Source organism: Centruroides vittatus, unplaced genomic scaffold (assembly GCF_030686945.1).
Source record: "Centruroides vittatus isolate TY-2023 unplaced genomic scaffold, ASM3068694v2 contig_723, whole genome shotgun sequence".
Classification (NCBI taxonomy): Eukaryota; Metazoa; Arthropoda; class Arachnida; order Scorpiones; family Buthidae; genus Centruroides; species Centruroides vittatus.
Window position 1 is genome coordinate 412,718 of NW_027122461.1, and position 27,025 is coordinate 439,742.

Here is a 27,025-nt window from a genome sequence, read left to right on the forward strand (position 1 = left end):
GGAAAAATTGACAATATATCACAGAGTTTATGCAAATGCGCTTTCTGTTTACATCGGAAAATCTGATTACAAGAGTGAAATTAAAATATTTCAAAAGTTGAAGCATTTGTAACCCAGAATGTCAGAACAAATGTTTCGTGTATATTTTCCATTTTTTTGAGTGAGACAAATGCGCTGATTCTTCAATTTAGGCTTTCACGGAAGCATTTTCTTCTGTCAACTATTAAGCGTTCTCCCATTTTTATATTAATTAACCCACTCGAAAACGATGATATTCTTGACGAGAAGGAAGTGTTCGGGTGATTTTGTGTTTTCATTTGATGGGAATACATTTTATTTTTAATTGTTATGAAATGTCAAAAGTGTTTATAATAAAACGTGATAACAGATGGCGCCACTAAAATAGAAAATTGTGCCGGGAAAAGTTCAGCAGCTTGTTGTTGGTTTATATTGTAAGATGAACAGTTGACATTAAATTAAACCAATTAATTTCGTATTAATTTATTTATAATAAATATAATCGACAATTTTAGAATCATATTATATATACACAGTATCGCGTGTATAGAAAACAAGTTTCGTGAGAAATGTTGTTTTACAATACATCTACCTGAGCTGTGTCTTTCAGTCACGTGAATATCTGTCTTATTTCTTTTGTCTCTCTCAAATGATTTTACCGTGTTATTTGTAGTTTCTTGTTCGTGTACACACTTTTATAACTCGAGACATTTGAATACCTGGAAGATGCACAATTAGATGTATGCATATAAATGTGTACACAATGGAGAGGTATTATCGACAGAATCATGTATAAGAAAGTAATGATCAAAAGGGTATATATGTTTTCATTATTTTCTTTATCGCGTGTAATGTTTACACAATTCATTAGAATGGTAAAAATATAAAAAGAAATTATTACAATACGAATTGTGAAAATTATAAAATTTTTGCTAACTGCATTTTTATAGCATTCAGGAATTGACAGGGATGCATTTATTAAGTAATATTATGTAAATTTTTTCTATTATTACGAAAACAAATTACAGAATCGACAACACGTCGTTAATTGCCGAATTTTTGATGGTCCACCCATTATTTTTTTGATTGCTTCATTTCATACAGAGAAAATATTTATGTCTAAACTATCAGCTCAGAATTTTCATGGTTTCTATAATATTTTGAGCCATGTCAATTTTTATATTAAGTGATCGACTTAAGTCTAACAAACGACTATATCACAAAAAATTAAAAATAAAATCCGTGTGTAAAAAACTAACAAAACTATCTGTTAAATCTTGAAGTCAACATTTTTACAAATAAAATGAAATAAAAATCTTTTCAATTAGTAAATTTACAATCCAGAAAACAGCGTTCATCAATGGAGTCAATTGACGTTTATTGTCTCTCAACGAATCTTTTGGCAGTAGTACTAAAATTCTACGAACTTAGCATGAATGAGCCATGCCTCTTTCCCATATAATTTACAGCGAGTTGAAATATGCTATGTTTATTAATTCCATTATTTTTTTAATTATCCCTTCGAACTAAGTGAAACTGACCTTCTCGTATACGACGTATCAGCTAGCGGTATAAAAAGCACACGGAGAATCTGTGAGAGAAAAAGAAATGTACCATCAGGGCAGTGGCATGGCGAGGGGGAAATGGGAGTCTAGCATGCCCGGACCCCACTCGCAGAGGGGCGCCCAAATGGTCTCCGAGACAAACTAAACTGGAGGGGGAAGGGGGCGTAAATAAAGTGTCGTGCCCTGGGCGCGAGTGATGTTCGCTACGCCACTGGGTTGACAACTTTCCCATAAACTACACTGTTTATGGGAATACTTAAAAATGTATTCCCATAAACAGTGTAGTATCTTAAACAAAAACTCACAAGGATTAACCAAAGTGTTATATTGGTGAGCTTTAGTACTATTTATTTTTTTTAGAGCAGTTTGTTCCACCTATCCTAGTGTCACACCAAATTTGGTTGCATTTCTACTGCTAAATCTCTCTGTAGACAGCATTGAATAGGATAACTTCAATTACAATCACCCAAAAATTAACATGAAAACAAACAAGCAACTATAGAAAGTATTTTAACATTAATTAAATCCAATATCTAAATCTTAATATGATTAACTAAAAAGAAACTTATTTTTACATTTCTTCAGTTTTATTACTGTACTTTTAAATTTTGTAGTCTCCACATTTAAAGACTGAGCTCATTGATGATGATCTTATATTCATTTTCTCACCATTATTTGCCCATCACTTTAAAGATTACTACGCAATGAATGTATTGCAATTTTCAGAAATTTAACTAATTTTCAACAAGAAATATATGAAATAAAACAGTTGTACTAGTGGTTAAAATTAATACTTGCTCAAATTTTCTATAAAAAAAGCCTGTACTCGACATCGATTGTTTTAACTGCACACACAAGCAGCATCTGGCTGTTGAAACTGTAAAAATTTGTGGTTTAGATTGACGGGAATAGGAGAAAACAATATATGGGAAATCTGCCAAGGGAACTGTGGGAAACTGCCCCTATCTAAGAGTTACACACATGAAGAAAACCTAGAAAATTCCACATGGATTGCTGATTTGTTGGGTGCAAACGCAACTATTGATAGCATTTGGTGGTGTTAACTACTTGGCCAATGGCGGGTTCCTCAAAATTTATGAAATATGCTGTTTGTGTGCTCATAATTAGCATATTTAGAAAATTCTGACTGGTATTAATTGTTTGATTTAATAATAAACATGACAGCTACCTCAGAATTTGAAACTGAGAAAGGTTTCAATCACCATTTCGACACTATTATTTATAACAACTTAAGACGAATATTTAAATCATTTAGTTTTTAAAACAATTTATTTCCAGTATGAGCAATGGAATGATTTGTATATAAAAAAGTTTCTAATTCACATACATACTGTACTTTTTTTTTTAGACAAAAACAAAAATAAAAAAATGTATATTCCACTACAGAGCTGTTTAACGAATAATAAATTGTGACAATTAAGAACTATTGTATGGAATCTGTATTCTTAAATCAACACTTCACCATAGGAAATCACCGGAACTGTTAAATGCAGTGGAATCACAAATGAAACTGTTTACCCTTTAGGCACTCTACTAATTTTTATTTTATTCTGTTGCATCCGCTTTAGCAACAGAAAACGGTTTCTCTACTGCTATGGTACCGCTATCTGCAATAATGACATCTTTGACGGGCTTGTCTCGTCCGTCCGTTTTTGTAGACTCGATCTTTCTCACGACATCCTAGATGTAGAAATAATTATATTATTAATAAAAATAAAACACTTTGATAAATTTATAATTATTTAAATTAAATAATTTTCTCACCATTCCTTTCAAGACTTTTCCAAATACTACATGCCTTCCATCCAACCAAGATGTCTTTTTGGTAGTGATAAAAAACTGAGAACCATTTGTATCTTTTCCAGCATTAGCCATGGAAAGCCATCCTGCTCCGTAATGTTTCAGCTTAAAATTTTCGTCTGCGAAACGTTCTCCGTAGATACTACGACCTGAAGTTTTCAAAATTTGTGTAAATTACAAAAAAATTACTGTTTTAGGATAAAAACAATCTACTTAATTTTTTCTGTGATGAAAATTCACATCAATTTAGAGTAAAAAATAAATCTAGAAAATATCTAAGGTGAAGATCAGTAGACGATTTATTGAGAGCCATTTAAATTTTTTTGTATAAATAGCACCTATGCCTGTGAAAAGTGTCTTTTTAATCCTGCACAAACATTCATCACCACTATATACAGACATGTAAAATATTTGAAAATCAGTTGTTCTGACAAAATTAATTAGTTGCCAGTGATATGAGAATTTAACACAAATGTATGGATGACAGCCACAATAATGGAACTATATAATTTCAACAGAGAAATGTAAAAGAAAGTGAGCAATTATTTATTGTGACACAGTCACAATGCCAAGCTGCAATTTTTGATCATTTTTAAACTTTATTTAATTCAAAATATATGCTCTCCACTTCAAATTAGTAGTGTCTTGTCCCTATACATCATACTTTTCTGTTAGCAATGGAGTCATGCTGGTCATCTATTAACTGTTTTTGGGGGAAAAGTTTTTAATCAGAGCCTCTGGCCACTAAGGTTTCCATATCGGGTCTCGTCTTCCATCTATCTAACTTAACTCTCAAAATTAAGAATAGACAGACAAACAAATGACGAGGAATTTATAGGTCCACAATTTTTACTTTCCTGGCTGTTATATATGTTACCGGCCAAACCTGATTTCAGGCCAAATTAGTTTGTCCTACGAGTGTCAGGATATACTAGTTTGGCCTAGGCCGAACTGTTTTATGTACTACAAATAGGTGCCAGTGTAAAAAAAAAAAAAAATTTGTGTAATTTGAAATGCCACCACAGTACACCCTGTAAAATTAATGAAAGATTAAATATTTTGTATGTTACACTAATAAGCACAAATAAGTTCATTTTTAATTTTAGTTTGACTCTAAAAGTTATTTTGGTTAAAGTGTACCTAGGTAACCCAATGGCGGCGCTTCCGACTGTTTGTGCTCCCGACAGACTCCTCTCGAAAGGGAGCAGCCCAGTGTTTAAAGTCACTAGTTATTGATTCACGGTAGCTCTTGAACAAAAGAAAAAAAGGAAACATCTACTAGAAATGTTGTCAACCTAACCAAAGCGCCACCATTGGGGTTACCTAGGTACACTTTAACAGTTATTTTTATTATTTCGTTTGAATTTTTGAAAATATTTTCATACTTTTATATTTATAAACCTTTAAAAGTGCATGGCTTAATTAAAAAAATACAAACTAATAAGTACTGATTAGCTTATTTTTATTTTATAGTTTTGTACAAGTGTTGTGTCACTTCTAATCAATACAGTTTTTTTATAATTAAGTAGACTATGTTTGAATAGATATTGTTCATCTAATTGATTGCCTTTTAATTTTATTTTAACCATTAATATACTTGAATAATAATTCTAAATTAGTTTGGCCTATCCAAACTAGTTAAGCCTAAAGTATTTAGGCCAAACTAGTATATCCTGACATGCGTAGAATAAACTAGTTTGGCCTGAAATCGGGTTTGGCCGGTAACATATATAATAGGGGAAAAGTATGGCAATTGGCCAAAAAGTGACCCCCAAGATTTTTACATTTTTGGACTTAGGACACCTTTAAACATCAATTAATGCAAAAAAATTTATAGGTAATTTATGTATGTTAATGTGGGGGGGCAGGATTTTTTCACCTTCTTTGAAGTTTAATAACTCTTGTGCTTTTTGTTGAAAATTTCTGAAATTTTGTAGGGAGATGTGTGTATCAGGGGGATTGATTCCATTAAATTTTGGTGATTAAAGGTGAAGGGGTGGGGAGATAATGGGGGTCGTGTGCATGTCCAATAGGGAATGGCAATTTTAATCATTACTAGCATTTACAATTTGTTATAAAACTCTTCCCTACCCTCAAAATTAACCTTTTCCATCTTATAATAGTTAAAAATATAAAAAGTTTTAAAATAAAATATGATAACAGATAGTGCTAACAAAATTTTAAATGTCAGGAAAGTTGAACAGTTGTGGGTTTCAAACTGCAGCCCAAATATTGAAATATTTCTGAACAATCTACAATCTACATATTTACTTATCATAACTGATAGACCTATAATTAAATAGTGTGTTAATTATACCTCCTGTTCCATCTCCTTTAGTGAAATCTCCACCTTGAATCATGAAATCCGAAATAACTCTGTGAAAAATACTTCCTTTGTAGCCAACCAATCCACCATCTTTACTTTCCTGTAACATCAAATAAGCAGTAAATTAACATTTAATAAATGCTAATTACAATAAACATATATATACATTTCATATGTTATATAAAAAAGGATATAGATCGGACCCCGGAAATTATCGTCCTATTGCCTTACTATCGGCGTTCCGAAAACTCTTTACAACAGTTCTAGTGACAAAATTTAATGAGTGGATAGACCGAGAAAATTTGAAGAATCCGACCCAATTTGCCTCTATTAAGAAAGGTGGCACGCAGTTGGCCTTATTTATATTGTTGTCAATTGTTCAAATACAGCTCTATAGGAAAAGACAAAGTATTTGCATTATTTCTAGACCTAGAGAAACCTTATGACTCAGTAAATATCAGACACTTACAAAATAAAATGTCACGATATCGAGCAGATAGTTCAATGGTGAAAGTAGTTGGTTTACTATTCGGTCACTACAAAGCAATCATTAGACAGGATAATAAACAATGGAAATCTTTCAAGATAGAACGTGGTTTGTTACAGGGAGACCCCTGGTCTCCACATCTTTTTAATTTTTATACTTTTGATCTAAACAATAGTTTTACCAATGAGAACAATAGATTTACTGTCAACGAGACCGTTATCTATTCCATTGCTTATGCCAATGACATTGTTATCATTGCTCCAACAGCAGCTGCTCTTAGGAGAAAAATATGAGCAATTACCAATTATTTTAAGAAGTTAAAATTAAATATTAGTCCAAAAAAATCACTTATTATGGTATTTAGAAATGGGTCCAGACTGCCCAAAAGGAACATGTCCTTTCACATCAACAATGTAGAACTAAAAGTGGTAAATGAGATTAAGTTTCTTGGAATAATTTTAATTCCCATGATATCCTTTGACACACAAATCAAAGCAACAATGGTTAAGGCTGACAGATTAAACAATGGTGCAATTAAGTTATTTTCTATAACTAACTTAAAGTGCCAGGTAGTGCCTCAAGGTTAGAGTTAAGTAAATTTAGTCTCACTGCACTATTTATCAAAGGATGTGTGAAATTTCTTATAAAACTTATGGACAGTGGTTATATTGCATCTAGGCTTGTACATTTATTATACCATAAATCATTACAAGAAGTTTCAAAAAGGAATTGGATTGGACAATTGACAAAAGTGGTAAATAGATTTGGTTTTTCAATAGAACCATTAATATACTGTCCAGAAATCCGTCAAGATCTGTGTAACCAATTAACCCGAAATGTATTGGATAATTTATCGTTTCAAGATATAGAAGATATTCGGTTACGAATTTCACCGAAGTGGTACAGCACAATATTGACTTTCCCTAATATAAATAGCTATATGGTATGTAATTTACCTTTCAATGTAAATTATTCAACTCCGTCTCAATAGCGACGTTATATTGATAGACAATAAGTTATATGTGTATACTAATAAATTGTGTCCAAGATGCAACATGGACTTCTCAAAATTTCATTTGTTACGCGTATGTGAAAAGGCTAACGATATTAGGAAAAAATTTGATCTCTTGTGTTTAAAGAAATGTATTACAGAAAGTGCAATGTACATTATGTTTCACATGGCAACAATAAGTACAATTTATAATTTGCATAATTATGTTAAAAAATTTGTATTGATTAATTGAGAATAACTGATTGTTGAAAACATAACTCCCTTTGTAACAGGTTATGCCTATTATGATTAAAGAGTATTTGATTTATTGAATATATATATATATTATACAATATAGTTGATAATCAAAATAATATATTAACATCCTGAGAAATCATTTTAAGAATTCTCAATACAAATAAATCTTTTGAATGTATATGAATATTAATATAGGTATGTATCAGTTCATTTATGATGTGACTCATCTTACATCAAACTAACATTAGCTTGGACATATACTACTTCATGTGATGATCAGAAGCAGCTACTAGTTCAAAAAATCATTAATTATAATCTTTAACCTGGAAGCAGGCATGAAAGATGACCAATTAAAGAACAGAAGAAACTGGGTGGAGAATAACACCACAATATCTGTCAGAACTTTAACAAGGCAAGGACCACTGTAAAATAATAAACAAAGGAGACTAAGACCTTTCTTCTCCTTGCAATTAGATGTACAGTAGGCCTATATAAATTAATGATTACCAGTGACAATTCTTATCATTGTAAAAAAGATATACTAAAAAGATGAGATGTGAAACACATCTTGTGTTTCACATCTCATCTGTTATGTACAAGGATTCCATCTAATCATCCTCTAATAGAAGAAATCAGCCTTTAGAATACTGATCAGAAGATGCACACCCATCACATTAATAGGATCAATAAAGATGAGAATTTTTATTACAACAAATGACTTTCTTTAAATATTGGAGTTCTATTGCAGATTATTACTAACTAAATAAGAAATTTTAAATTCAAAGAAATTCCTTTAGTTACTGAAATGTCTGTATTTAGTCAACTGAAACTCTTATATTTGTACATGTACACATTGAACATTTGTACATGTTTTAAAAATTGAATTTGCACTTAATTATTGATTTAAATGTCCAACTTCTTAGATATAAACTACTGTATTTCCATCTGGAACAGTTTTTTCTTACTTGGGCAATCTGGTGGCTCTTGATTAGATATCAAATCTATATTATATATACATATTTCTTTCCTTAGGTTCTTAATCAGTGATACAAATCAGAAGACAAACATTGAAAAATAAAACATTATCATCCTTTCAAGGCTATCTGGAAAATTCAATGAAAATATTTATCATATTTCTGAGCAAATAAGACATATGTAAAAATTGCTTGTTTTTTGCATTTTTGAAACACATCTGCTTCACTTTGACAAAGCAGTATACTTGTATATGTAAATTAAATGCATGTTGCTATAGAAACTATTCACTAACAAAAATAAAAATGCTCCTAATAGTATAAACGTGACAAGTTTTTTCTTTAAATATATTTTGTGGAATATAGTGGAGTCATATTTCTAGTAAGCATTTTAAAGTAATGCTTAATTCATGTTCATATAAAAACTAATGTTTATTACAAAACTTAAAATATATGCCATTAAAACTTGAAAAAATCCAAGCTAAAATATTTACTCCTAATTTTCTGAATGAAGACAAGCATAAAATAATTATCTTATACATAGTTCATAGTTACAGAAACATAATTAAAATAAAGAGAAAAAGCCTAAAAGCTCAACGCTTATATTTCAATTGTGTTCCTAGCTTGATGGACATATAAGTAGCAAATGCTTTATGCTTGTCTTTATTTACAGTAGTTTATATATGATAATAAGTAAAACAACCTAATACAATTGGCATACCTACTATAAATACTGTACATGATTAATTTTTCACTGTAAATGAAACATCTGAAACCATAGTAGTTTCTCTATAAAGGTATTACACACATTAAAATCTGCTGATTGTCAAATAATTGCCTTTCATCAAAGTATGTGCCAAATTGTTTACGGAGCACATATATACACAATTATTTGCCAAGCATCAGTTTGTTGTGGGAAATACAAATGTTTGCCTGAGATTTATCCCTGTCAACTTGGCATAATATACTGACAAGGAATGGGAAATGGCAAATATTGATTATTAGTCACAAGTAGATCATCCACAGTATTCGGTATAGGCCGAATGTTTGCTCGGCATTGTACGGAGCTGCCTTAATATACAGGTCTTACGTTATTTTCTGAATGCCATTTCTTTGAAAACAATAAACCAAAATAATGTGTAGTGTTTTCAAAACAGTTTTAACCATTCTTAAAATATATCTTGATTAATCACATTAAAAATTTAAAATGAATAATCAAAGCATTCATTGAAATAGTTTATCTCTGATAAAAATAAAAATTATATAACAATTGCCAATTTGTTCCATAATTCAATTATATAAATTCTTACCTCTGTTGTATGCTTTGTGCTTAACTCCACAAAGTTTTTCACTGTTTTTGGTACAGTTTTGCCAAATAAGCCAATCTCAATCCTACCGGCAGGTTCTCCACCAATCGTAATATCAAAATATACCTGAAATAAAAAAAATATCATATGATAGAGTAAACATACAATAAATATATTAGATAAAGAGTTTATTACAGTAAAGTCTAATGACGTGTGTACATGTATATATTTAAAACTCTTTCTGCCCTGTAGGCACTAAGAAGTCCTTTTTAGCAAGTCCATTGTGAATTCAGACAGTCCCACAATAGGGTTGCCAGGTGGTAAGAGACAGGACCTGACATCCCCAATAAACTTCTAAGTGTTTTTTGACCTGTCTGGATTCGATCCCAATTTCCAGAATCATAAGCTGCTACCTGAACCATTTGGCCATCCAGCTGTGCATTAATATTGGAAACATTCCAAATTTTTAGATAAGCCTCAATTATAGTTTATCGTATCCTTTATCTAGGTGTATTTGAAAATTATTAGCCTGCTCGGCAATTATATTAGATCTTTTTTATCGTGTAATGCCGAAAAGACACTATCAATAGATATTAGCACTACAGAATTTGATATTTAAGATTTATCACGATTATATATATTTAAAGTTTAAATAATTTTTACGACTCTATTTCACAGTGCCTGTCATTTAATTATCTTAGCAATAATCTATATAGTAAACAGAAAATTGAATATTGTAGATATTTAAATTACAGATTTTCATTTATACCTGATAATAATGGCTTATTTCAAATTTAATGTTAATAATCAAATAAAACTAAATAACAGACTCGACGAAGTGACCAAATGATCACTTCCAAACTGGATTTTAGCTGTCTTTAAAATATACTAAGTTTTGTACTAATAATAAATCGCAACAACACAAAAATCCAGCAAATAAAAAGTTTTCAACTAACTTTATCTGCTATTATCAGGTTATAATGAAAATACCATCGAACATAAAACAGAATATATACATTTGATTAAAAAGATTGCCACTTATGTATTAAAGAGCTTGTTATGTTGTTTCAAAACTAAATTTCCATGCAAGTGAAATTATGTCTGTGTATTTCTTATTTGTGCTAATAAATGTTTATATAAAAAAACTGGTAATGTTTCATACTATATTTCTTTAAAGATGTAAAATGAATAAATGTCTTTTATTGAAAATATAAAGACGCAATATCAAAAACGCGTTCTAATTACATTAAATTCATTTTAAGTTACAGAGTTGTTCCGATAAATTAATTTTTCTAGTTAGGTTTCTCAAGTAAATGAAACTACGATCCGACTAATACAAAACGATAGATCAATTTAGCATATATTTATCATATTAAAATAGTAGAGTAGTGTGTCAATTACGTGAAAAATCAATTAACTAAAATCAACTTCAGGGTATACTAATTCCAGAAATGATGAATTTTTTATGTAAGAACCATTGTAGACGATCATCTGTGGGTTTGCTATTGAGCTATCTCGTTAAGTTTTCACTTATTACATTATAAACTGAAAAGTATGACTAATAAGTCACACATCAAATGCTTTACTGTTCCCGCACAAAGCAAAACACTTGACGACGCAATTAGAAATGCAACCCAAAGCAGATTTTTCAACTCACATAATGATTAAACAAACCAGGGATTTAGCGGAGTTAAAAAAAAAAAACTAATGTGAAAGGTGAATAAGTGACTTCTTTCAAAAACAGAACTGCAATAAATAATTTTACTTGAGTATTAAACATAATATTAATTTTACTGTTACATATTTTTTTATTTTGAATTCAAATTTTCGTCTGTACGTTACAGATTATGGGGAAAGACTAATCCTCGTTTTTAATTGATTAGACAACTTTTTAAATTTTACGATCAATTATATATATTAAATTTCTATGCTTTACTTTTGTTTTACAATTTTGTTAGAATTACAATTAATTAATAGTTATATCTTTTTATTTTTTCCCTACGAACTGTAATCGATTATCCAAAACTGTTCTGCTCCAAATATTTCAGATAATTCATGCTTTACTGTACTTTTGATCTAGATACAGTTTAGATCAGATCATCAGTCAAATAAAATAAATTTTTGCAGGTTTACAAGACAGATATTTTTATTTTTGCGAGGAACCGGGTTCGATAAGATTAAACGATCGAACGATTTAATGGATATGGGACAGCGAATCTCGCCCACACTGTCACTGGACGGCTTGTTAAAAATATAGATTAAGGTTGTTAAAACTTAATCTAGTCAGGACCTGATACCAGATAGGGATGCGACTACGGCAAAATCAGCCAAGGGACTCTTAAACGGCTTCTGCGGGAGGAGGCCATAGATGCATGGCAATCTCACTGGAACGAACTTGGGCACCACATCATTAAGCAATTCATTCCTGACCTCCGGCAACACAACAAAATAAAGTGGTTTACCCCTGACCACTATACTACTCAGTTTTTGAGTAACCACGGGAAATTTGCTCACTACTTGGCGAGGTTTGTCAATAGAACGTCTGACGAGTGCCCCACCTGTGGGGTTAGAGACGGAGCTAACCATTACCTATACGACTGTACTATAACTGCCAAAGAGAAAACTGAAATGAGTCTTCTCCTGAATGAAATTAACATAGACTGGCCCTGCGACCTTACCGACATTTGGAAAAGTCAAGAGATCTTCCACGCCTTCAAAAGGCTCGCAAAAAAGACGATTCTTACTAACAATCAGCTGCTCCAAGATGGGGCAGTTGGGGGACCAAATAGCTCCTGAGGGGCTGCGCTTTCGGGTTTTCCTATCCCCTGCTGGGCGGCAATGCCGCCCTTCTCTTTAGGTACAGGGGATGTCATCTTGTTCTTTCTCCACGCGATACAAGCTGTAACGCGGTGATTCGTGAAACTGTTTTATTTTATTGTTTTATCCACTCTATATTTTCATCTTGTCTCTTCAATGTAGCATTCTGTAGCGCCAATTATATTGTTTCCTACGCCCTGGTTGTGCCACTGGCAGGTACAGGGCATGTAAAATAAATCTTTACGTCAATAAACCAACAATACAATACAATACAGTACCAGATAGAGATGTATTTTGCACCCTATTATGCTTTAAAAACTTAACTTAAATCTTAGAAGGAAGGCTTTACACTATGCGAGTGGAGAGATTGTGAATTCGTCGATAGGAGACTGTTATGTATATCAGTCATTAAAACAATCAAGTTATAAATGAACAACATAAATTTAATAACATAAAAAGAAGTTACAAATAAAACAACTAATCCTAATATTTATCCTAATCATTATATCTCTAAATTGAGAGAGAGAGTTTACAATATTGGTTTACGTATAATACCTCTTGATAATTAATTCCATGGGGTTTAGTAAGAGGCAAAAGTATGGAGATCAGGCACAATTGTATACGTTGACAAACTGACTATTAGTTAATCTGCACTGAGTTTGGTGCTTAAACTCCTTTTATACAAATAGAGATTAAGAATTCGAACCATCTGACAATGATCTACGTGGGCTAAACATTTAGTCATCAGGTGAATAACTACTTCTGAAGGAAGTAAGTTGGTGGGAAAAGGAAATAAACTTCCTTAATTCCTCTCCTTTTTCCTTATAAACTGATAAATATGCACAATTTTTGTGGCTAAATATTCTTTTAAATTTTTACAATAATATATGATTCTTTTTAAATATTATTAAAGATATTAAAATCCCTTCAGAATCTCACATTATAACTGTTCGCACAGTAAGACCTGTCTAAAATACAAAGATGCTTCAGTTTAGTTTTTTAAACAAATGTTTTAATGTGTATGCAAAAATGTATATATAGTAAATGAAGTTTGAATTTCTGGCAACACTATTGCATGATAGGAACACTTGTGCTGTCTATTAGACATTTCTGACAAATGAAAAGAAAATAGCATGCATGCTATGATTGTCCACACTCCAAGAGCAGCAAAGTGTTATTTGTTTTCTATGAGCAGGGGGCAAGAAATGTGAACAAATTCATGCAGAAAGTGGTAATTGCATGGTGCAAAATGTTTAAAATGGTTGTCAGTGTGTGATTGATGAGAACAGGTTAGGTTGTCCGGTAAGTTCAGCTTTGCCTCAAACAGTCGCTGCTGTTGATCAAATAATTCAAAGCAACTGCCACATTCGCTTGAAGACACTGTCGGAAAATTGTTCGGTGTCCTGTTAAGTCCTTTGAAGAAATTCCTGGCTGGAGAGAGATTCCATTCCAACGAGGAGGTTAAATCGGCTGTTCGCAGATGGTTGTATGGCCAGGAACCGGCTTTCTATAATGCAGGCATCTTCAAGCAGGTACACCACTGGGTCAAATGCTTGAACCTGAATGGTTCTATGTTGAGAAGTACCCTAATCCACATATTTCATTTTGTATATTCTGCATTTTCCATACGCATTAAAACTTTTACTTAAAAAAATAAAAGGCGTTACTTATTGAAACCCCCTCGTAGAAAACATTCTTCAGGATGGAGATTTTTCTATGTTAAAGCTTACTATAAGCCAGAAATCTGTCCAATATGGAAATCGAAGAGGTTTTGGATATGAAGAACATTACCAAGATGATGCGAAAAATTAAAATTTCACCTGTAGACAAATAAGTAAACTTCTTTCTAGTTATAATAGTCATCACAGAACAAACTGTATTCCAAGAACAATTTTGAATCCTGTGAGAGAAATGATGAGGGGATATATGGATACATGATCTTTGTTGGAATCAACCAGCGACAGAATTGAATGAATTTCCTTGAGAACAAGAATGAATTTAATTCATGAAAATGATGAGAAATAGTAGTAAAACATTGTTATTAATTTGCTTTAGCCAGAGTAGTTAGTAACTAATTAGCACAGAGTATTCAAAACGAGTTGATTAGCATTTTGATAATTACAGAGATTGAAGTTAACCACCATAGCATAGTATTAAAATTCCTCAAGAAGCCCAATCACAGAATAATTTGGTTTCTGTTACTGTAATGCAACTAGGATTTCCTATAACAGAGCAAGACAGTAATTTTTGTTAGTCAAATTGGTTTGTCCACTGTCATCTAAGCTCATAAAGATTGTACGTTAGAAGAATTTGAACACTTAGCACAAGTTCTTGGGACGAATGAGAACCTTTTGCAATTGAATAGTTCTCAACAGCATTTGAATATTTCCATCTTTAGCTGGAATCACTTTGGATCAATTTGAATCAAGGCACCTTGAATACTAATAAAATTTGTGTATGTGTAAAAATTGATTTTACTATAAAAAATGAACATAACTGCATGAAATTTATAAAGATAAATGAAAATATACTAAAACCTGCTCAAAACAGAAAAAAAAAATACTTTGGTACGGTCTAATTCTGGTTTACACAAGTTTCACCATACGTTAAACTTATCAATTAAACAGAATAGATATTGTGTTTTGTGCTAGTGCATTTTTCTGAAAGATGGACTTATCACATTGGATTAAACACAAAACAGAAGTCTTTGTCTGTCTTTGAGAAAAGTCACTAGCACAAAACATATAAGACAATGAACAAAAGCAGAATAATACAGAATAGATATTGTACGAACAATATTATATTATTATTATATACATGATAGAGTGGAAGAAACTACTCTTGTGAATTATATAAAACAGCTGCTTTTAAAATAATTTTAACTTTTTATTTATGGCTTTGACTTCATAATTTATCACACACTTAAAAATAGCAGTTTACACTAGAAATCAATCATAAAGTACACATTCATTACACAAAAATGTTTGTTTAATGCAAGTTGAAGTTGAAAGATAAACAGAACAGTTCATGTAAAGAGAGAGACGTGTTTAAACATTTATTTTAACTTTAGTTTGTCTTAGATTCAATTTACATTAGTTTTAAAATCACTCAATTATCCCGATAACACTATATTTAATAACAGGCATACAAAAAATTTAAACTTTTTAAAATTTATAGTATAGAATTTATATACAGGTATATGATATAAAATGAAATACATAAATGAATATAGAGAGCATATGAGTTTATCAATCTAAAATTCTAAAACTTTTACATTTCCATTTTTCATTAGCAGATTAAAGTACAATTGTAAAAATTGACAAAATTATCTTACAAATTACTGTAGAATATTCTGTAGTAATCAGATATTGTTATCAGAATTAGATGTTCCAAACCATGAAAGTTAATAATAATTATAAAATGTATAACTTGAAGATTTATTAAATTGCTTTAATGTGTACTTTAAATATCAGATTGAATAAAGCTAATTTCTACTAATTGTAATTATATTAACTTGCACCATTCAATTATATCAGTATAACTAAATGCAAAAAGTGATTACAATGAGCAGATTCTAGTGTACTCACTAGGGTTTGCTGTTTACCCAAGTGTTTGTTATGCAGCAAACACACAAACAAGATTTGTCAAGCATCAGTTTGTTGCAAGAATTAAAAATGACATTTGTTTTGGTACAATATACCAACAAGGAATGGAAAATTGAAAATACCAAATATTTACCGAGCAAAGTAACAAATAAATCATTCACAGTACTTGGTATAGGTCAAAGTTTGCTCAGCATTCAGCAAATACTGAATGTGTGGAGCATCCAAAAGAGCATAAAAATTATTTATCATGCAGGGCCAGGATTCACAAACATCTCATAAGATGTGGCGTACATCTCTCTTATATCCTAAGTTATGAGAAACTAACGCTATTTTATATTTTGTATTCACAAAACATGTCATAGAACTTATGAGGAAACAGAAGAAATTGGCAACAAGAATATGTCTTATGACATATTCTTGTGACCACTTCTGTTTTAATAGAGCCAATAGGAAGATTTTTCAGAATTTTTTCACTGCACACAGTACTTAATCTGTGGTCTGAAGAAAGGTAGCATTTTATTTCTTTAGAATTAAAATGGATAACTAAACTGTAACCGACATAGGTGTGGAATGAAATCATCCCAAAATTGATACTGGTAGTTATATTAATAGAAATATTGACGATGTTTGAAAGAAATCGACAAACTCATAGCTTTTTTGTTTAAAAAAAAATAACATTAATGAATAAGATTTTTTTTTTTCAAACAATATTCTATTTTCTTTCTTGTTGGGATACAAGCTATGTAGTGTTTCTATACACATGCAGATGAAGGATTACGGAATTCTCAAGAATTTTCTAATCATTCTATTAACAGTTTTAATTCTACCGTGAAGAATTTTATCAAGTTTTTTGTCATTTCATAACATCTTGGAAGTTCCATGTAAGAAAAGTTTAGAAGAAACAATCATAAAAAAAAACAATCAACTATTATCTATCAATAGATCTAAATACTCAACCACCAATACATTTACTTACAAAAGCTCTTATTGTATATAGTAGTTATGACACTTTTTTTACAGTATCATAGCTTAAGATATGCTTCACAAACACAATACTTCCTTCACCTGGCAACTTACAATGAATTTCATTGGCTGCATTCATCAACAGTTCTGTAGCTGTTGATTACTTTTCTGCTAAATGCCCTTCAAAGTAGCACTGTTTTGGAACACATTTGGTATTTTGACATCACATTTAGTAGCATCTTTCATTTACACTACCTATTGGCACCCGAAACTGACCAATGATGGCTGCTTTTTGTTCCAACGCACACATCACTCATTGTTCAGAAGACGTAACCATGTAACAGTTACCGATCGAAACACCTTTGCTCAGTTACGACTGACAGTTACGACTGTCATCTGTGCCGAACGCAGCCACTGTAAATTACAATACAAGATGTTTGTGAATCCAGGCCCAAGATCTTTAATGTATTAAGATGCATTTAATCCAAAGACATGTTTACAAACTCTACTTGAATTTTGTCAATAACAAGAGTTCGATCCGCTAAGTACTTCCAATTTCTGAGACACCATCGTACAATATTCAAAAATTTGTTACGGAAGCTTTTACCCATACATCCCTACTGTAAAACATATGCTAGTGGAAATTTATATATTTTAACATTTATAAATTAAAAAATAGTCATTTATGTTTGTAATGAAGCTATATTATGAATCTGTATGCTTTATAATTATTGTAATACCTGTAAATAAGTATTTTATTTAGTTTAAATGCTTAAACAAAAAAATATGAAAGGATCACCGGTAGGAGTTAATTTTAGATCATTTTTATAAACATTTATATGATACAATTTACCTAAAGGTAACACCTACCGAGCCATACATTATGCATGATATTAAAATTAACTTTATAAAATACTTAGGATACAATTAGAAACGAAACTTACAATATCAGTTACTTTAGGTCCTTTCGGTTTATCTTTACTTTCTTCTAACGCGAAACAACTAATGAATAATTGAAAAATAAAAAAGTAAACGACGTTCTTCATGTTGCCGGTATCACTCAAAACACATTGACATCACGCTATGCATCGTGGGATTAGAAATCGTATACATGTGGATGTCCTCTATTGGATGATTTCGGTAACGTCATCAAGTAATTGTTTTTTCGAATAAAAATTTAATAAAGTTTATTAATATCGCTACTTTTTAGTAAATATTAAATTTTGAGTTTAATTATTTATTAATATATTTGAGGAATTGTAACTAATAACTTTTTTTTTTTTTGCTGAATAAATGTATTTTTTCCGTTTTTTCCCTTAATCTCAACTACCGCAGCGCCAATAACGACAGAAATAAAATTAAATAATTTAATTGAATAACGGTTAAAATCTATTTAATAAATTAAAAAAAATGCCGTTAAAAGATTTTTTAATGAAAAATATAAAAGCAGAAAATAATTCAAATACTGTACTCTTTTTATAATTTTTAAGTTTATAAATAAGTAATGTCGATTACGCAATACAGTCAAACCTGTTTTCATGCTGAGGATAGGGACCGCATAAAAAAAGTCTCACGCATAAAAAAAGTCTCACATAATAACTCGAAACCGTACGAAATAACTAGGAATTGCTTTTTTAACTCCTTGGGCCTTTTTCTGCAACACCTAATGGGGAAAATATCCTCTAAGAATTTTAATTTTTATATTAATTAATTATTTTCACTTAAATACGAATCTAACATTAAAAAGTTAAAAATAATTGTTAAATAATGATTTTATTTGATAAATATAGCTGCAGGAAGTGTTATTTCATTTAACAAGGCGTGAAATTTTACATCCGCAGTCTAAAGCAGGAGGGGAGCTAACTTACCGCATCTGTTCAAATATAACAATATTTATGGTTTTTATGCTATTAAAATAAGAGGAGACCGAAATAAACGTGAGAAAAAAATTTTACTGAATAAAAAATGAAAAAAACCTGCTGATGTCATAGAAAACAACCAATAGAGTTTTTAAAAATTTTACAGGAGTCAATTATGTTCCAATTTGATTGAAATTTTTATATACCGCACAAAAAAAATCGCACAAAACAAATCGTACAAATAAAAATCGCACAGAAAAAGACCACACAAAAACAGGTTTTACTGTATATGTTTTTTACTTCCTTATATTATTGTTCCTAACTTTAATGAATAAGTCACATTTGAAGGATTACCGCCGTTTTACAATACAAGTAAACGCAGGGCCGGATTTACCAATCCAGGGGCCTTGGGCACAAATTCGGTGGGGGTCCCCCCTTTAAGAGTAGGCAAATTTGATGATTTAGAAAATTTACACAAAATACTGTAGTTTCAATTAGATTTGAACTAGGAAGTTGTAAATTTCATTTAAAAATAAGGTTATTGTAAACATACATATATTTTTTTGTGTAAAACTAATTATTGTAATTTAACTGAAAAATACCTATGTGAAATTTTTTCCTGAAATTTTCCGATGTTTCATAGGTTTTTTCCCGGGTTTGGTTTTCTCTGCCTGTTGCCCTCATGATTAGGCCACACTAGGCTGTCGCGGTAATAGAAAAAAAATTATGTTTAAATATAATTTTTTTTTAGTTTTGTGGGGGCCCCTATTTTGTGGGGTCCCTGGGCACAGGCCCCAAATGCCCTTATGTAAATCCGGCCCTGAGTAAACGTAGCCAGCCGCATTGTAGAAAGTGATTGAGAAGCTTTATTCTTCAGTGAAATTTTCTTGCATGGCTTTTTTATTTTTAACTCTTTCCGCCCTGTGAGCACTAAGAGGGCCTCTTCTAGAAGGCCCATTATGGGTTCGGCCAGCCACAATGGGGCGACCGGGTGGTGAGGGACGGGGCCCGACATATCCGAACGGAAAATTTTATCAAAGAGAATAGGAACTTACGCATTTTGGTATATCTGTGGTTAGAAGAGTTGAAACAGCAAAAATAATATTGCTAAGAGTTCCTCCATATGTGAATCCATACTTCATGATGTTCAAACCATCGCCGTATATTTAAATGTAGAAAGCTGTTACAGTGATGGCCACCTGATAAATGTAATAAAGTGCTAAAATTGGACGAATCTGCTTGTCCATATCGAGAAGAATGTCGCAATATTGGGCTTGCTTCTGAATTACAAAGCGAAAATCTAATGATTCACCATTCACTACAGCATCTTCCATCATTTCACACAGCGAGGAGATGTTTCCATGCAGTGTGATGCTTACATCTGTGATGAGTAGCAGAGATACAATTACGAATCCAAATTCGTAAATTATTTCTGGATTAGAATTAAATTGGATTCTCACTGGATTAGAATTAAATGAAATACAATTTTGTGTACATTATTTTCAATTACAATAGAACCAAACATTATCGTGGTAACTATAAATACGATTACATTTTGAAAAATCACAACCAAAATGGTGTATTTACTTAACTTGTAATGAACGAATGTAGAACTTTCTTTGAAATTATCCAAGTATATTTTGCACTTTTCCGCAAGCAGATTTGAATGGATTCTGGTATTTTCACTCAGAATTATTTCAAATTGTAAGAAAACGAAAAAAGAAAAAGATAAGATTAAGAGGCAATAAAGAATATATCTGCACAAAAAAGACGATCGATGCCTGCCTTCGAACCGAAATAGTTCTTCTCCTTGTAACAATATAAATAAAAGAATGTTGATGTTAAAATAAAAGAGTAATGCTTTTACAAAGCATTGATATGCCTTATACATGAAGTTAGCTTTTTCGTAGTCAAAACGAATAAATACTTCAAAAATCAAAAGAATTTTTTGTTATTTGTTACTCTACGTAACAAGCAGAAACAATCAGGACGATGATTCACGGGATTACGCATCATTTTCGAAATATTGCTGCATTTAAAATATTCTTAAAAAACTGTATGAAATTCGTATGATTGCAACCACAATGTTAACAGGAAAAATGTACGGGAAAACTAGAATTCTGTGTAATCGATATTCAATTAGTACAGTAAACTATGAGAAAGTTTGCTCAAATTGGTTATGAAACTCCAAAGTGCCACATTCATCTGCAGTTTAATATCTAGCAATTCGAATCTAATAGAATATACTTCTGTAAGTAAACAATTGTTAATTAATTTGTAGAAGTGTTTTATCTAATATCTTCTATCTACAGAGAAATGGATACAACAACGACAAGTTTCTTTTTATATCGTTTTCTCATTTATGAGACGAATTATTCGAAACAACTTGGAGCTCAGGAGAACAAAATTTTTATAATAACGAATGTGACAAATTTGAAGTATTCCATTCTATAATAAGATGAGTACAGATTCTATTTTCTGTTCTGTGTGTTTCATTATTTGTTTTCGTTTAGAGAACATTTGATATTAAAATCGTCATTAAGTTCGACACTACGCAACCTCTTTAATCTAACTATTCCCTCTACTTTTGATCACCAAAATTCAATAGAATTAATACCGTAGAAAGGAAAGTCCTGAAAAACTTTCAGAAATTTTGGACAAAAAGCATAGGAGTTATTAAGTTTGAAAGAGTGAACAAAATCGTGCCACTCACACACATACACACTAACACTCCATACATACAGAAAAAATTCCTGATTTTCTTTCATTTCTTGACGTTTAAATACTATGATATAACAAAGTTTAAAACGAAAACCTTAGAAAGAGTTTGGTTATTTCAGCCTACCATTGTGATACATTTATCGTGATACCCGGATAGTACGAAATAGTCCAATTTTATTGGTCAAGTAGACACCAATTGAAAATATTTGTTAAATTTTTTAAGATATCTTATTTTTTCTAACCGTAAGAAAGTGTACCATTCGCAGCCGAATATGAAACGGTAATCTGCAAATGAATCAAATTTCTCGAAAAACGGATCAAATATTTAAACTCGGCAATGTCGAAAACTACTTAAAACATATTTTGTGCTGGCTGGTAACCTTGTTTTACGTAATTTTCCTTTAGTTCCTTTGTTAGAAAATTGCATGATCATACTTCAGAGAAAATGGTATCCATCACAAGAAAGTCGTGATTTTTACATTGAAAATTGTCTTAACATTCCGTCGCACGCATCCTTTCCTTGTTTAATGCCCATTAAACTGGAAAAATAAGACTGCATCGACTGCATAATCTGAAAAAATTATTACGAAAAACGCATTAATTTCACTTTATCAATAGATTGTAAATAAAATTTGTAGTGATATTTGACAACAAACAATTTTATTGTATAAAAGTGGTAGGCAATGTTTTACCTTGGGTATACTTTTACGAGATATTGTAAATATCCCACCAACAGTGAGACCCGGTGGACATTTTCCTAATCTTTTTCTATAGGAAATAATCTGTAATTCATATACATAAGAGATTTCTGCAATCATTATATATTATACTGTGAATATCGTAAATAAACATACAATGATGATAGAAAGGTTTTTATATTATTATAACTTAGAAAACTTCATAGTTACCATTAATTGATCGTGAACATTTTCCTGGTGGAAAAAAAGAAGTTCTAGCTGTGAACGGAATCGATGCATCTAAAATAGAAATAATTTTTTCCTTGGTTTTAAAACAATCAAAAAATGATAACAATTTGATGTAATTTTAATAAACGCAGTTTCGTTTCTGAACTGAGGGCTAAAGAAAGTGTCAGAAAAACAACTCGATTTTGATTTGCAATTGAAAGGATCGGTTTTCTCTGACGGGAGCATTTCAGCGGGAGACACAATTAGCAAATAAGTCCGGAGTTTCAAACAGGGGAAGATGTGAATGAACTCTACTGTCAGAAATTCGGATTGGACAATCGTTAAAACTTGGGACAACTGCTGTGAGTCCACTACCTACCAGTTTTGCCCCAGTACGCTAAAAGTAGTTAATAGCGAGATTGAAGCCGAAGTTTTCAACGCGAAAACGTGTACGTCGGACGTTCAGCGCCGCTTTCCTGTAAGCGTAGAAGTTTGACAATGGCGTTTGGAAAGTCAGTGGAATCATGCTCGACATTCCAAACGCCATTGTCAAACTTCTAGGCTTAGAGGAAAGCGGCGCTGAACATTCGACATACACGTTTTCGCGTGTAAAACTTCGGCCTCATCCTCGCTAATAATAAGTGGCTGAATATGACTCATCAAACGACTCAATCCTGCACTGACCATGGAACATTTGCAAGTTTACTTTTGTAACTGAAAGTTTCAATTTGCGTCCCTTCTACGGCAATGGTGAATGCAATGGTGATTCTTAGCCGTGTGACAGCAGATCGCTTGTTCAGTTCAGGACGAGCTATCAGCAGTTTCTTCATCTTGTGAAGAGCTGTCACAAACTTACTTGTAAGGTGACCAACTGTACTCATTTACTGAGTTTTGTACTCTTTTTTTGCAAACCGTACTCTTTTCAAATCCTGTACTCTGAAAGTACTCATTTGTATAATTTTATACTCATTTGTATTTCTAAAACATTTTTTTAGATTATTTTATTTCAATTTTATTAATTAAATATTTAAAATTATTTTGACAGTGATTTGAATTTCACGCGCGCATATTGCTTGACGTTTCCGGCACGTCAGAGGACAGGGCAAACACCAGACACGAGCAAAGTTTTATGGGAATTCCCATTCTGTTTAATTAATTCGAGGTTAGAGAAAACCAACAATTTCGTACTTTTTGTTCAAGTTAACAAGATTTGAGGGGTACAAAACAAAATAAAATTTTATTTTATTTATCTAGTGAAGGTGAAGTTGCATGTAAGTATTAATATTATAGTTTCATTTTCATTTTACTTAAATAATATCAGATTATAATATTTATTTAAAATCAAAATAAAAAATATATTACTAATATAATTTTTAGATTATTAATTCAAATATGAGCGATAACAAAAGAAGGAAAAATCGTTTAAACGAAAATTTAAAAAAAGAGTTTCCGTTCATTGTAGTTAAAAATCGAAATGATGACTCCTTGGTTAAATGCACAATCTGCAATAGGGAATTTTCAATTGCAATTCATGGACGTAGTGCAATAACGGCACACATTGAAACTAAAGTACATAAAACGTCTCATGACACAGCAGCGTCAACATCCAAACTGACAACATTTTTTAAAGGGAATACTTTTGGAACTAATGAAAAAAAATTGGCAGTTATGGAGGGTACTTTCGCTTTTCACACAATAATCCATAATCAAAGTTTTCGCAGCATGGACTGCACTACTAAATTATTAAAAAAATTTTGTGACGAAAAATTTTCTTGTGCGCGAACAAAATGTGAGTCTATCGTAACCAGCGTATTTAATGAATACTGCAAGAAAATGCTATCAGAAAATCTGGATTCTGTATCATATATATCTATTCTATCAGACGCATCGAATCACAATGAAATAAAACTTTATCCAATTTTAGTAAGGTATTTCGATATTAAGAACGGTATTCAAATTAAGATTTTAAATTTGGAATCAATCGAAGGGGAAACATGAGACATTTTGTCTAATCACTTATTTCGAGTTATAACAGACAACAATTTGAATAAGAAAATTTTGGCGCTCTCGGCTGATAACACAAATACTAATTTTGGAGGACGCACCCGTAAAGGTGTCAATAATGTGTACACAAAATTACAAGATCTTCTGAAACGAAATATTTTGGGAATTGGTTGTAATGCTCACATTATATCAAATGCCATCAATACAGCATCAAGTTCAATGTCAATAGATGTGGAAGTAATTATTACAAATATATATTTATATTTCAATCGGTTTACAGTACGGGTAGCAAGTTTGAAAGAATTTTGTGAAGAGGCTGGTGTTCAATACAAAAAACTGCTTGGTTATTCCAAAGTCAGATGGCTTTCTTTAACTCCAGCATTAGAACGCGTTTTGCAGTTATATGATCCACTACGTTCATATTTTTTAAGCCTTGACAAATGTCCTACAATTTTGGAGAAATTCTTTCAAAACGATATGTCAGAACCTATGCTTTATTTTATTCACAGTCAGGCGTCGTTGTTTCATAAAATTACTCTACAAATTGAAGGAGATAAAATTTCAGCAGCAGAAGTTTGTATTATATTAAACGATTTCATACTGTAATGTAAATCAAGATTTAATGATGGATTTTTACCACTAATTCTAAAGAATAAACTGACCGTTTTGGAAGATTCTAATCCCGGAATAAAAAATGAATTTTTAAAAGAAGTTAAAAATTTTTATAAAATTTGCTATGAATATATCGAAGAATGGATAGTGAACTTTAGAGCATTAAATTGTTTCAAATGGACCCTTCTAAATAGTAAAATTGAATGGAAAGAAGTTTCTTCAGCAGTCGAATTTGTAATGAAGGAAGTAAAAGATATTGTTATTAATGACAATTTTCTCTTTGAAGAAATTCGAAGAGTAAATTTATATTTAAATGAAGAAAAATTGAAGAAATGGAACGATGAGAAAATAGAACTTGACAAAAGATGGGTAGAAATCTTTCGGCATTTTAGAGTAGAACATATCCCACATGAAAATTTAAAAGTTTTAATAGAAATTTCCTTATGTTGTCCAGGCACTAATGCTGCTGTTGAAAGGGTATTTTCACTAGGGAATGATTATTGGAGCAGTGAGAAGTCGCAACTTTCTGTAAAAACATTATCTGCCGTCTTAACAGTCAGATTTAATATGCAAAATGAAAGTTGTTCGGATGTGGCTACATTATTAGACAAACATCCTCATTTAGCAAAAAAAATCCACTGCGAAGAAAAATATGTTTTTAAAAGAAAATAAAGTTTTTATCGTTTTTTCTTCTTTTTTTTCACCTATGAAATACTTGCAAAGTGTACTCTTTTTGAACAAAAAATAGTTGGTCACCTTATTACTTGGATGGGGCCCCAGTTAATTAAAAGATGTGCTTTCTTGTAGCGTTGTCCTCGTGCTCTCACTTGTTTCGTTCACTGTCGCCGTTTTTGAAGTGACGTCGTTATTGCCTACCATCTAAATCTGATATCGACCAATCGGACGGTTACTTCTGGTGTACTGGATTGTTAACCTCTTAACAGTGAGGGACGGAAATAGCCGTCCAAGGCGATCGAGTGGCAGTGGTGAGGGACGGAAATAGCCGTTCAAAAATTCTTATAAAATACCTGGACCATTTCGTGAAGTCGTAGAATTTTCACGAGTAGTTGGGTTCTCCAACTTTGTTTTGGAATATCCTTTAGTTCTCGAGAATTTACAATAAAAGAAAGAAAATTAAAATAAATATGAAATTTTAGACGGCCATCTATCGACATAAATCGAATTTAAATCTCCCGCCGTCATCTGATTGGTTAAAAAAATTAATATTCCTAATTGGCTCGCGTCAGAAAAAAGTAGGTGTGACTTCTGTAAATGACGCTATCGGGAGTGCACCGATGCGACCGGAAAAAGTAAACAGCCTACGTCATTAGTCTAACGGTCCTTGTCTGACCTACTTTTCGTAGAATCAACATTGGAGTAAGCTGTAGTAAAACGTAGTAGTTTATAGTAAAACGGTCTTCTCTAATATTCATAGTACTTTGTAGAGCTCGGATTTCAATTTAATAAGTATTATTTAGTTCAGAAACATTATAAATACATCATTAAGTAGGAGAATAACGAAAAACTTTATTTTTTAGTATAATACAATTTACAAAATCGAAAGTTCGTATATCGTAATATTATAAAAAAACTACATCGAAACATACAAAGTCACCTAATTTACTTAAATTCAGTTCATTATACAACTGTAGATACTCTTGCCTTCCTCAGTTTCCTCAAAACAAAATTCGAAAACTTCAATTAATTCTATAAATATTTAAGCGCCATTACTATTCGAATTAACTGTAATTACAAATATAACTGAAAAATATTTTCGACATAAACCCTAGGCAAT

General features: G+C 31.5%; 1 protein-coding gene and 1 long non-coding RNA gene across 2 annotated transcripts; both read right to left on the reverse strand.

Moving 5' to 3' along the window:
- Nucleotides 1–2,854: 2,854 nt before the first annotated feature.
- On the reverse strand, nucleotides 2,855–18,230 carry LOC136980783 (peptidyl-prolyl cis-trans isomerase B). Its single transcript, XM_067276977.1, has 5 exons — nucleotides 18,074–18,230; nucleotides 9,748–9,870; nucleotides 5,722–5,830; nucleotides 3,369–3,553; nucleotides 2,855–3,284 (listed from the first exon to the last, which is right to left on the reverse strand). The coding sequence occupies exons 1-5, from the start codon at nucleotides 18,173–18,175 to the stop codon at nucleotides 3,150–3,152; spliced, it is 654 nt and encodes a 217-aa protein (XP_067133078.1). The 5' UTR covers nucleotides 18,176–18,230; the 3' UTR covers nucleotides 2,855–3,149.
- A 3,974-nt stretch (nucleotides 18,231–22,204) lies between these two features.
- Nucleotides 22,205–22,688, reverse strand: LOC136980768 (uncharacterized). Its single transcript, XR_010881598.1, has 3 exons — nucleotides 22,618–22,688; nucleotides 22,402–22,491; nucleotides 22,205–22,280 (listed from the first exon to the last, which is right to left on the reverse strand). It is a non-coding gene; the product is annotated as an uncharacterized lncRNA (long non-coding RNA).
- Between the last annotated feature and the right edge of the window lie 4,337 nt (nucleotides 22,689–27,025).

What these genes read in the sequence shown, in the direction of transcription:
- LOC136980783 (XM_067276977.1), bottom strand. Translation starts at nt 18,175, where the DNA reads ATGAAGAACGTCGTTTACTTTTTTATTTTTCAATTATTCATTAGTTGT. An exon ending in TAAAGGAGATGGAACAGGAG is followed by an intron (nt 3,554 to 5,721) that starts GTATAATTAACA and finishes TGAAAACTTCAG; the next exon opens with GTCGTAGTATCTACGGAGAA. An exon ending in GAAAAGTCTTGAAAGGAATG is followed by an intron (nt 3,285 to 3,368) that starts GTGAGAAAATTA and finishes TTCTACATCTAG; the next exon opens with GATGTCGTGAGAAAGATCGA.